Source organism: Mastomys coucha, unplaced genomic scaffold (genome assembly GCF_008632895.1).
Source record: "Mastomys coucha isolate ucsf_1 unplaced genomic scaffold, UCSF_Mcou_1 pScaffold7, whole genome shotgun sequence".
NCBI lineage: Eukaryota > Metazoa > Chordata > Mammalia > Rodentia > Muridae > Mastomys > Mastomys coucha.
Window position 1 is genome coordinate 54005077 of NW_022196913.1, and position 13057 is coordinate 54018133.

The window sequence follows — 13057 nt, forward strand, 5'->3', positions numbered from 1 at the left end:
GTATATATACATGGTATATATGGATGGTATATGTATGCGTATACACACACAAAAGTCAGATGATGCCTGGTACCCTGTTCTATTGTTCTCCATCAATTCCCTTGAGATAGGGCCTCTCACTGCACCTGGAGTGAGGCTGGTGGTCAGAAAGTCCCAGAAATCCTCCTGAATCCCTGCAGTGGTAGGGTTATAGACACATGTGCAACCACATCAGGCTTAAAAGCACATAAGTTATTTATTTTAAAATGTGTGTGTGTGTGTGTGTGTGTGTGTGTGTGTTTATGCCACATGTGTCAGGGTGGTAACAGAAGCCAGATCTTCTGGAGCTGTAGTTAAAGATGGTTGTAAGCCACCTGATATGTGTGCTGGAAATTAAACTTGGGTCCTCTAGAAGAGCAACGCATGCTCTAGTTAACAGCTGGGCCCTCTCTCCAACCCCACTGCCTGTTTTTTTAAATGTAGGCTCTGGGGATTTGACTCAAGTCCTTATGGTTATGCTGGAAGTACTCTTCCTCGTTGAGCTATCTCCCTAGCTTAGCCATCTCCCTAGCTTAGCCATCTCCCTAGCTTAGCCATCTCCCTAGCTTAGCCATCTCCCTAGCTTAGCTCTACCTATCTTCACAGACAAGAAACTGAGACTTGGGTCAGTCCCAGCACACCACCATGCTGCTACTCTATCAGGATAAAGAGACCAGAGATCTAGGCTCCAAAGGGTCATTCCCCAGCTACACTAAATATTATATTCCAAAGATACTACTTAAAATGTAGCAGTTCCCCAAGATTGCCACACTGGCCAGTTTCTTTCCCCAAACAATTCATAAGGACCTGAGGCCAACCTTACTCCTTGTCCTGTTCATGTGAGAAACCAACCTTGATGGAGGAGTAGACCTGACTTCAAGGCAGTGAAGAGCCCAAAACAGTTGTTACTGTTCCCTCTAATGTTCTCTCCAAAGCCTACAAGATCCTTCTCAGCATCTGCTAGACACTTAGTGTGCTATGCTAGTCATTTCAAGGTTGGCATATAACATGATCCAGACCCCCTTTATCCTTACATAGAACTTCAGGCTACTATCACAGGACCCAGAGTACCATCCCCCAAAAGTTGGCCAGGAAGGTTTCTCAGAGGAGGAGAGGTCTGGAGCCAAGGCCTGGGTACACAAAAGACCCCAAAACCTCAGTACCACCCTCTACCACCCTGTAAATACCATGCTGAACTCCGATCCACCTTTCTGTTCAGACACTGCACACTGTCATTTCTTTGTGCCTCACAGCCTTGGGTAGTCCTCTCCCTGACTGCTGGCACCAGCTCCAGTCCCACTTCCCACAAGCGGTGTAATTCCTCTGTGGTAACACTACTTCCTTCTCCTGAGTAGCCACAGTGTCCACCACAACTCAGAAGCTGGCATCTAGCCCACCACCCTTGGCAGGCAATCATAGGTGGTACCCAGCACAGCCAAGAATCTGATGCAGAGACCATCCCACCCCTGAGTCTGAAAGGACTCTCAGTGGGGAACAGAGCCAGTATTTCAAGGCAAGCTGGAAGGCAGCATGTTCCCCACGAGGCAGGTCCTCTGGCTGAGCCACCAGAATCCTGGAGCTGCTTGGATACCCAGACACTCTGATGAGCCTCTTGTACAAGGTCTGAGGTAATAGAACAAATCTGGGTTTTTGTGGCTCCTTCAATGATGTGTGGTCCCCTAGGTGCCTAGGGAAAAGAAACAGGCTCACCTATCACACTTTTGGCAAAAGATGCTCTTTTAAGGGTGGCTAGACCCAAGTCACCAATCTTCACAGAGCCTGTGGGCCCAGTGATGAAGATGTTGTCACACTTGAGGTCTCGGTGGATGATGGGGGGTGTCCTTGTATGCAGGAACAGCAGGCCCTTCAGGATCTGCCGGCACCAGCTCCTCAGTACCTTGGGCTTCATCACCTTGAATCGCTTCAGGTACCTGGGGGAGGGGCAGAACCATCAAGCAGTTCATCTGCTGAAGGCCCTTAGGAAGGCCCTGCCTGGCAAAGTCCAATCTGTGACAGAGCTCAGTCACATGGGTTTTGCAACTGTGTAGGACAGTTGAGGGGAAAGTGAGGTGCCCAATAGCTCTTCTCCTACCCGGGGTGTCCCAGCTGGATCGAGGCAGCTGAGCCAGGACCACAGTCCTCCACTGGAGCTTTTTCATTGGAGACCTTGCTACCAAACCCATGCCAATCATAACCTTAATCTCCTGGATGTGATAAGAAGCCACCAAATGGGGCAGAGTCCCAGCCTAGCATGAGTGATAGAGGAATACCTACAGTCAAAGGTCACAAAGGCCAGGCTATCCACGACACAAGATGTGCACTAGGCCCTGATTTCACACAGGGGGGAGGTTGGAAGTAGCATTCCCTTACCGAGTCTATACAGTAGAGTGAAGCTGCCCAGAAGTAGAGAACGTCAAGGTCCTACTTGGGGCCTCAGGGTTAAAATGATTCAGAGGAATTCAACTATGGCTACCCAGAGGGGACATTACCATACTCCCATAGTACAGAACTTGGGAAAGAGTAGCAAACTGCCATGGCCACTGAACTCCCAACCCCTTGTTTGGCTGTTAATGTCTGCATTTTCCTTCCAGGCCACTAAACCATGCCAGGCTGGCCTCTAGGCAGATATTGGCCAGTAATAAGGTCCCAGACAAAGCAGACAAAGGAACTGTGTCACTGGGAAGTGCCCTTACACAGGAAGAGAGAGTGGAAATAGTTGAGTGGTCATGAGAACCAGTCTCATTTGTTCTCACTTGGGGAATGGGCTTCCCATGGCTTAGAGAAAGAATAGGACTCACAAAAGACACTGTCGAACGGACAACAGATCACAGACACCAGCCAGGTTGACCCAAGCACCCCAACACCAATCACAGCCCCTACCCAAGGCTACCCCAGCCCACATGTGGGCAGCACTTACGTCTTCAGTGTCCCTGAGGTCATCAGCTCCGTCACCAGCACGATACATCGCTTGCCCTTGGCACTGGACTCCCAGAAGTCATAGAAGCGCACAATGTTGGGGTGCTGTAGACCTTTCAGCATCTCTGCCTCCTCTTTGAATCGCTGCCGTTCAAGCTTGGTGAGCTTCCGGTCCTAAAGACAGAGATAGGTGCACTGGGTGGATGGTGCCCTAGGCCCTGTCAGGGCAATGCAGGAGAAGCCTCAGGGGCATATAAGTCCACAGCAGTGACACTTAACAGAATCTACCCTTCTTTTCTGCCCACAGTGGCAAATGGCGTTCCACAGTTAACCCCAGGTGCAGCCCCTGCCTGGGCCCTCTGTAAGGAGTTGCCCTGAGAAGGCAGAAGCTGCGCATACCCCATGCAGCTGAGCTCTTGCACTTTTTCCTTTAAAATACCTTGGAGGCCTCTCTCCCTCAGAGATCATTCATTTCAGAGTATTCGTTAAAGGGATGAAATGTCAGCTTGCTTCTAAGGCATACACAGTAGGGGGAGGTGCTCAAGACTCAGGGGACTGCAGTGCCAGAAACCAGCACTGAGGTGATGAAGGGCCATCTTGGCACGGGCAATCCTGAGAGCAGGCAGCCCAGCCCTCGGAGCAGAATGAAGCATGCTTTGCCTGACTTTGGGCCGCTGTGCTTGGCCTATCTGCTGTCTCAAAGTTTACAGTGGAGCAGTAAACAAATATCAATGTAGGTCTAGGGATGTAGCTCACTGAAAACAGTGCTTGCCTGCTATGCACAAAGCCCTGGGTCAATCCTGAGCACTCAATGAGCAAGGCCTGGTGGCCCACACAGCACTTGAGAGGTGGAGGCAGAAGGATCAGAAGTTCAAGGTTATTTTGAGTTATATATCAAGTTGGAGGTCAGCCTGGGCTATGTGAGAGCCTGTCTCAAATTAAAGAGAACAAAACCTCATTGCCATCTTGAAACTTTCAAGTTGTGTGCCCTCTGCCCTAGCCCCTGCCTCATTAACCCTCGGCAACCCAGGTAGACCCTGACTCTACCACCCCCTGTCTCAAATCCATCCATGGATTCTCATCCTGGAACACTCAAAATAACCCCAAAGAGCTCACATGCTCCCAATCTCTGCTCTGTGCTTCCAAGTTCTTCTCCTGATACGCCACAGCCATGGGCCCCAGGGTGACCTCCCCCTATTCTATAAGCATAGAGAACCCTTCTCAGCTCCGCCTGCGTGGAGTGAGTCACCTTCCAGTCCTGCCTCCCCTACCACACACCCCAGAGCCACAGGAGAGTGACTAGACAGGTGTTTATATTCGCAAAGGAAACCGTTAACACAACTGAACTCAGAACACAGAAACTCGAAGGAATTCCAGGGGACAGGAAACAGGTGGTATGAGATAGATCAAGGAGAGATCAGAGCTGAAAGGAACTATAAGCTAAGATCCCAAGGACCCTTTTAGAAGGCCCCACACAATGACAGAGTCCAACAGAAGCAGTGGCCAACAGGTTCATGACAAGTCACCGTGTTAAGAAATTACCCCACATGGGAGCCACACCCATTTAGGCCAGACCCCTGACCCACAACACAGACCCTTGTCTGTCCCTTTGCTAATCAGCGACATAGTTGCTATTATCAACAAGGCCAAGCAGCCAAGAGAAATCATATGTAACCAGTACCAGAAAGACAATCATTCAGAGACCTCAAAACAGGTAACTAATTTTCTTCTCATGGAGATCTAAGATGTGGACCTGCATATTCAAGAGCAAACTGCTATTCTAAAAGAAAACACCCAGAAACGAGTTCTTACAAGTTCTGAAAGCTGAAATGGTTTTGTTTAATATGTAAACATATTCTATAATCCAGTGAAACACTGAGTACATCTCTAATCTAGACAGTAAAATGGTAACATGTTCTGCTCATTAAAATTATTGTTTATCTAAGATAATGAAAGCAAAGCTACACACTGGGAGCAACCATTTCCAATATATACATCTGACAAAGGACTTGGCCCCTGAATGGAAAGACAGCATCCATAAATGATGCAGACAGACAGGTGTTTCACCAAACAACCTGGAGAAATGGCCAAGATCTCTCAGCAGCTTCCTATCAGCTCTGGGTCCCATCATTCCCCTCATAGAGAAGATCCACAGAGAGAAAAGAAACACAAGTCCTCAAAAGATGACGCAAGAGCGGCTCCACCACACTCCCGCCTAACATCAGTTGAAGGATCTCATGCTGGGAAACAGAAACACTTTGTCGCTACGCCCACAAAAACAGTATATACATCAGCAACTAGAAGGAAAAACAAAAGCAACAACAACAACAAACCCCTCTCTTGATTAAAACCTATTCTGTGTGAATCCCCAAAGCACCGGTCTGAATTAAGGAAGCCAGGCATAAACATGTGTCTGGTGGGAACTGTTATTAGGCTGACTAATAGCAAAGGGTCAGCTTTAGAACAATGGCTACCACTGGAGTGGGCAAGACCTGGAACTGAGAACCTGGTGTGTGGAGGGCAGGGTGTGTGTGTGTCTGGGGTCCAAGTGTGGTGAAGGATGTTTTTCGTTAGTTTGGGAAGAACTGGGGACTGAGTCCAGGGCCCTGTACTTGCTTCTCAAATACCCCACCACTTAGCTCATGCTTTTGTGCGTCTGTGTCTGTGTGTGTGTGTGTGTGTGTGTGTGTGTGTGTATACAATGTAAATTTGTTTAGTGTGTGTGCATGTGTACAAGTTCAAACACATATATATGAAAGCTTGAGATTTACATTTGATTTCTTTGGAGGTTGCAGGAGAGTGAGACAGGGTCTCTCTTTATCTCTGACTGGCCTTACACTCACAGATCTGCCAGCCTCTTCCTGTGCTAGCACTGGAGTTATCTCCACCATATATACTGAGGCAGAGTCTCGCTTAAGCCCAGAACTCACTCCTGTTCCTAGTCTAGCTAAGCAGTTTGTTCCTGGGATTCTCAGTCTCTATTTCTGGGATTAAAAGTAGGCTGTGCCACCCACCCAGTTTACTTACCCACTATGCTTCAGATATAACTAGTGCTTTCTTAACCAGTGATTCAACAATGAACCGTCTCCCCAGCCCCAAGTTGAATGTTTTAAGATACACATTTCAGTGCTTTACATCTCAATTTTTAAAATGTAACAAAAAAATAGAAAGTTAGACATTTCCAAAGACTGGATGAGAAAGGTAAATCGAGAGAGAGGGAGGGGGGGAGAGAGGAAAAATAACAAAGAACTACTTGGAAGACAAACAACTATGTGACAGTGGCTCTATGGAAAGACATCATGAAATATATACAGCGGAATAGGGTTTCCCTGGATTAAAAGGGGAATGTTTTAGGATGAAAAGGCCTGCTGAAGTCAGGTCAGTAATGAAAACTGACCTACACTCCAGATCTGTCCTGGTGAAACTTCAGAATCCTGAGGTCTGAAAGGGTTTTCTATCTGCAAAGAAATGGCTCAGGCGGCAATGAGTGGGATCAGTGATATGGGTTGTGGGGAGGGCAGCAGCAACCTCAAAGTGCCGACTAAGAACTCTACACCCAGCCAAGCGCACACCTCTCCAGGCTGATGAGATTAATTTTCCCACATGTAGGAACTCAGAGGTTCCTACATGGGAAGTAGGAACTTTTCGTGCCCTCTAGATGAAGTGAGCCTACTGTAAACAGAAATGGATGTGTCAGGGTTGGGGAAACAGCTCAGCAGGCAAGAGAGCTTGTTGTGCAAGCATGAGTTTGAGTCCCCAGCACCCACATAAAGGCTAGGTGTGGATGTGTGCATCTAGGACCCGTACACACAGTGCTGCGGAGGGCTGAAAGACTTGGTTGGCCATCAGGCCAGCTTCAGGTTCAGCGAGAGAGCCTATCTCAAGTGAATAAGTAGAGAGTGATAGAGCAAGACAGCAGACATCCTCCTCTAGGCTCTACAGAGGCACGTGTAGCTGCACACAGACGCATGAGCATACCCCGCACATACAAAAGGGGTGAAGCTAACTTGACTTTGGGGGGACGCTGATGAAGCAGCTGAGAAGATGGCTGCTGGGCCAGCTCAGCTTCCCCACAAAGCCTTCTCAGGGCAGCAATATTGTCTCCCAGTTCCCTTCCCATGGGCCTAGTTAGTGACTTGAGAGAGGCCTCAGAACGCCATTAAAGCCTAAGTTATTTTACAATATTAACCATCAACCAACAGCAGCATATAGCTCACAATGCAATGTCCAAGCTGCAAATATCAAAACTAACATGAACAGGTCGTGAGAGAAGGCACCTTGCATAAGCTAGGTCCAGTATTATCTTCCCCATGTGAGTGCACATGTGTGTGTGCATGTTCATGCATGCATGTGTGAGTGTGTGTGCATGTGTTTGTATGTGTGTGTATGCATGTGCGCCCTCATGTATACATGTGCATACATTCATGTGTTGATAGTTATCTAACCCAGGATCTGGCACAGTATTAATGATGCCAAGTAGCTAAAGGCGATAAATTAAAGACACCAAAGTCATAAGTTGTTAGCCATGGTGCCTCTAGGAGTGGGCCAGAAAGTGGGTCAGAGACATTTTAATATTCCATGCCACCAGGAAGTTTTACCAAAGTGCCATTCTCCTTGGTCATTTAAGATTAGGAGCACGGCCCTCTCTTTACTAGGTTATCCATCGCCATTAACCAATCATGCAAAGGGGAGACAAAATGGCAGCCTCCAAGGTAAGGTGAGGGCCATTCAGGAGTGCTCAGGTCTGATAGCCCAGGTGATCAGACAACCTATTCCTGATGGGCTTAACCTGCGCTTCAGGGCAGGGAGAGGGTGCTTTTGGTATGAAGAAAGTCAGAGGCCGCTGAATGGTGGCGGCAGAGGCAGGCAGATCTCTGTGACTTTGAGGTCAGTCTGATCTACAGAGCAAGTTCCAGGGCAGCCAGGATGACACAGAAAGAAAACAGAGTTGCTGCCTAGAAAGTACAAGTGTCTGCAGGTAACCACCCCTGTGGTAACCCAGGGCCGCAGGTAACCACCCCTGTGGTAACCCAGGGCCGCAGTACCATCACAACAGCCCAGAGGGCAATGGCTCAGGGAGTCAGGCCTACAGCCCAGGACCACAGCACCATCACATCAGGCCTACAGCCCAGGACCACAATACCATCACAACAGCCCAGAGGGCAATGGCTCAGGAGTCAGGCCTACAGCCCAGGACCACAGCACCATCACATCAGGCCTACAGCCCAGGGCCACAATACCATCACAACAGCCCAGAGGGTGATGGCTCAGGGAGTCAGGCCCAAGAGGGATAGTTACAAGAGAGCAGTGTCTTTCTACAACAAAGGAAGCGAAGCATGCCTTCTCAGGCATGGTGGCAGGGTGCTGGCTAGCACGGGCACAGCGAAGCTGGCGGCAAGCCTCTTTCCAGAGGATGAGCTTATAGACTGAGTCAAACCCAAGAAACACCACAGGATTTTTTTAAGTCACAAAGAATGAAGATATGTTATTTGTAGAAAATGGATATAAATGGAATAGTCATAGCAAGAGAATGATGTCTTCGAGGAAAGACAGTATTACAGGTTTGCTCTCATTTGTGGGTGCTCGAGTTCTATGCAAACACATAAAGCCACAGACAGACAGGTAACATAAAAGAAGTGAAACTTTCCAGGAAAACAAAGGGAACCACTGGGAAGAGAGAGCACCCACAAGGGAAAGTAAGTATGGAGAAATACGCTCAGAGCATACCATGTACTTTCATGAAAATGTAACCCAGTACAATGGTGGGTTACATTTTTTATTTTACATGTATGGGTATTTTGCTTTACATGTATGTCTGTGTACCGTGTGTGCATACCTGCTACCTGCTGAGGTCAGAGGAGGCTGTTGGATCTCCTGGAACTGGAGTTATAGATGGTTGTGAACCACTATGTATTGCTGAGATTTGACAGGGGTCTTTTTGCAAGAATGATAAATGCTCTTAGTTGCTAAGCCAACTCTTTAGCCCCCCCCCCCAAAATACTATTTTTAGCTAATTATTTTTTAATTGGATATTTTCTTTATTTACATTTCAAATGTTTTCCCCTTTGCAGGTCTCCCCTTTGGAAACTCCCTATTCCAACCTCCCTCCCCTACCTCTATGAGGGTGCTCACAGGCTCTGGACTTTGGTGCTATCCTATGAAGGGAGACTAGGCCTAGTTTGGGCTCCAACTAGTTAGTCAGAATGGGGTTATAAGTCTCTGGAAGAGCCCAATGATTCACCTCCCTCACACCCAATGGTGCCACCATCCTGGGGCCAGCAGGCATCTGGTCAGGTAGCACAGAGCTGCAACTGCACACCTGTATCTCTTCTGTCCCCTCACCTCCTGAAGCACCTCACTATTCCAGAAAGGTTCAGTGTCCCTGAATGTTCCACATTGTCCTAGAATACAGGGCCTCCCTCTACCCTCAGGTCCCTAGGAGTTGAGTCAGGCCCACTGTCTCTACTGGTGTGGGTGCATACTCTCTTCCTCTCACAGTCTAGGGTAAGTGAATGAAGGTGTGTGATCTGGAAGTCTGTGGGCTGAATAGGTGTACAGGGCACAACATCTGAGAGGGCGAAGCCACTGTGTCCTGCAAGCTCTGCTTCAGGTCAGCATCTAGGCAAGCAAGAAACCTTAGGGGAAAGCCACAAACAGACAAGAAAGTAAACATGCAATTGCCCACTGAGCCAAAAAATAAGGCTGAAAGAACAAGTAGGCATGGCCAGCAAGGGCACCCAGCCACCAAACAGAACCCTCTCTGCAGGCAGCCTGGGAGAACTGTGATTCCACACTCTATGCGAGACTGACAGGGCCAGTACCTCTGCAGGATGGGAGGACATAATGAAGAGACCGCACACGGTATAACGCAATAGGCTGGGGGACAAGCCCTGGACAGCAATGGGTGTCAGCTTGTGGAGGACTCTGGAAGCAGGTTTCAGGCTCCCAAGGGCTGGCTAGACTTGGTGCCTCTATGGTCAGCAGAGAAAGCTCCCAGTTTCATTCCCTCTTATACCAGCTGCAAGGGAGAAACCCACCCCCTCTTAGCATCATCCTGGCAACACAGTCATATAGATCACCAAGCAACCAGGGTATACCTCCCTATCCGTGTTTAAGAAAAGATACTACCATCGAGGTCAAAGTGTTCCTCACAGCTACCAGATAAAAACATCAAATACAGATGTGACTGGAAATCCAGACAGTGGATGATATGTACCTAGAGTCACTTTCTGAAAGAGATAGCAGCCACCAATGCTGTGGCCCATTGCCTACCTCGTAAAGTCCAAGCATGTGCTCAGATTGAGGGTTCAGGACTCAGGGAAGTCACCAGCGGGCACTTGCCCTACCTAGCCTTCTTTGTCAAGAGCACCAAGAAGTTCAGTTATCTGAGGCTGAAATGTGTACTGAAAAGCCCAGTTCCTCGCCGCCTTTGAAGATAATGCTATCTTCTTCAGAAGGGAATGGATAGGGGCAGAAAGAAAATGACAGTTGTCAGATGACTTGAGGCCCTGCTCTCTCAAGGCCAAGCTCCTGAACCTAGGGCTCTCACTCGGACACTGACTGAAAGATATAGGTACTCTCACCAAAGAGAAGCAATCCACACCGTAGAGTAACTAATATAGATTTATTTTGAATAAAAACATCAAAATGCCAACTTATCAGGGCTTAATTATTTTAAATGACTTACTGGTTCAGGCCAGCATAAACCCAAAAGTTTGGGTATCAGGAATGACTTTAAGTTTCCCTCTCCCATTTCTAATGTTCTGGAAGTATCAACTCTCTCTCAATTATAAATGTCTTTTTTAGGATCCAAGTGTCAGACATCAGCGATCCATCAGCCACCTCACAACTAAGTCCATTTGCAAGGTCGCCTCCCACTCCAGTTGAAGTTGAAGTCTGACTTCTGCAAGCCTGACAATGCAGCAGTGTTCTCAGTCTCTTCTGACACTCCCAGGTACTCTACAGTAGATTCTAAGACACAACCCTTTAAATAAAACCATTGTGTACCTAAGATTCTGAGACCTAACGTGCTTCTCCAAAACTGGGTGACCATTAGGAATTAATAATGCATAGGTGACCAGAACAGAATATAAACTTGACTGAAAATGTGCCTTCTCTGCACCATGGGGAGCTTTTGGCAGCTGCACCAGGTACCTATGGTGGGATTTTAATTATCTCAGGAGAGAATATGGGCCTGGCATAAGTCTGCCTATCTTCTGCTGTATGTCCACGGACTCTGACAGCATCTCCACTTGATCAGTAAAAGACAAAGAAGGTCCACAAGCCTTGGGGGGGTGGGGGAGCTTCACACTTCTTCCCAACACTTATGAGACCTGGATCCTGTGTTCCCACATCCTCCATCAGAACCAGCAGCCACCCCATCAATCAATCAGGAAGCCCCTACCCTTGCCATGAGCGCCCATGTCATGAGTAGGGCAGTTTGAGGGCAGGCTTTGTGCACCCTCCCCTCCCGACTCTACGATTTTAGGAAGCCACCATTTACCAAAATAAAGTTGTCACAGTGCAGAAGAGAGTCATTTTGGAGACCAGCAGACCCGTCACCACCTATCATGGAAGCAAAGGCAAGTTCTCATAAAGAGCAGGAGGAAGAAAGTTCGCAGGGGATAGGGCATGACAGACAGTGATCCAGACAGAGCTCTTCTGAGGCCTTGCCCATGATGCAGCACAAGTAATGAAGCTGTGGGTTATCTGGACCAATTGCCATAGGCCTCAGCGTGAGTGGATGGGAGACAGGAGTCATCTTCAGGATGTAAGCAAGCATGGCTGACCTCACTAAACTCCCTGGTGGCCTCAGCCGCACAGAGACCAAGTGGATACCAGGCCTTTTTCCTCACGGGTGCCATCTGGGGAGGTGCCTGCTAGCAAGGAGTCTCTCTGCATACCACTCCATACAGTCTCCATCCCATAAGCAGGCTGGGTCCCTATGGAGATAAGGTGGTACAGGAGGGGAAGGGACATTTTCATAGATCTATAAGCAGCCCCGAAGGGAGAAGCAACATGTCAGCATTGCCTGACTTGACTGTGGCAAAGAAATCAGAGGGAGGCCAGAGAGTCTTGGGACACCTCCTACCCATACATCTTATACATGCTGCCCACTTGGGCTTCCCAGTAAGTCTGAGAGATAGCTATAATGCCTGGAGTCAACCTGTCTTCCATTTCACTGTGAGCTTCTAAATGTGGCTGAGGCCACACCAGACAGAGCAGGTAGAGAAGCTAGCCACCCTGGTCCTCTGAGTACCAGACAACTGATGGTAGCCTGCAGTCTGCACCTAAATGGTAAAAGGAGGGTGAGGAGGTAGCCTGAGACCTACCCAGCAGTCAGAGTGGACCAGGATTCCAGAGACTCACTGTCTTCTTTAGAAGCATATAGTATGCATCATCATGGTGTACTGTCTGTCAGGTCAACGCCCCCATCCAATAGAACACACCTAAGTGTAACCCATAGGCTCTGGACCAGGTTTCTCACTCACCAAAGAAACCCATGAGACCTGGCCCTGCCGACAACTACCTTAAACAGGAGACCCTCATCCCCATAGTCAGGGCCTCAGGGCTGAGGATCCTATCCTGGAGGGAGATGGGATAACAGTGACCCTTTAGTCCAGCTCCCTCAATATCAAGTGATGGGCAGTGACACCATATCCAGGAAGAGCTTGGTGCTAGCTGGGATGGGGCCACTTTTTGGGGCGGGAGGGAGGGCGGATGCCAGTGGGAAGCTTGTGCACCTGCGCTCAGCTGCGTCAGATATAACAGAGCAGCTGAGCAAAGAAACAGGTGGACTCACCAGGAACAGCAGGTGGAGCTGGGTGCAGGGCATGTGGGCGTTTCACTTCCAGGTAGAGGTGTTACAGTTTACAGGGTCAACCTACAACTCAGGGGGAAAGAAAACTAGAGAATGCTCACATGCAGCCTCTTCCACTCCTGAGGACAGCACCCAAGAGTCTCCTCTCTCCAGCCTGTGATGGCCCTATGGGATCTAAGCCACAGTCCATGCCTCGCCCCTGAGCAATGCTACCTGGCTACCTTCCCAGGGACCAGCATCGTAGGTGATAATTGCAAGCAGAAAGCCTAGGGCAGGCTTAGGAGTGGCAAACCTGTCAGGAGA

General features: G+C 48.6%; 1 protein-coding gene across 16 annotated transcripts in view; it reads right to left on the bottom strand.

Annotated features, from left to right (window-relative positions):
* Wnk2 (WNK lysine deficient protein kinase 2) overlaps positions 1–13057 on the bottom strand; it is a 118465-nt gene that overhangs the window by 68010 nt on the left and 37398 nt on the right. For all 16 annotated transcript variants that reach the window (XM_031359733.1, XM_031359726.1, XM_031359734.1 and 13 more), the window contains exons 3-4: positions 2936–3108; positions 1729–1949 (exon numbers count right to left, since the gene is read on the bottom strand). In XM_031359733.1, the coding sequence (XP_031215593.1) occupies positions 1729–1949; positions 2936–3108 (394 nt within the window). The remainder of the gene's footprint in view (positions 1–1728; positions 1950–2935; positions 3109–13057) is intronic.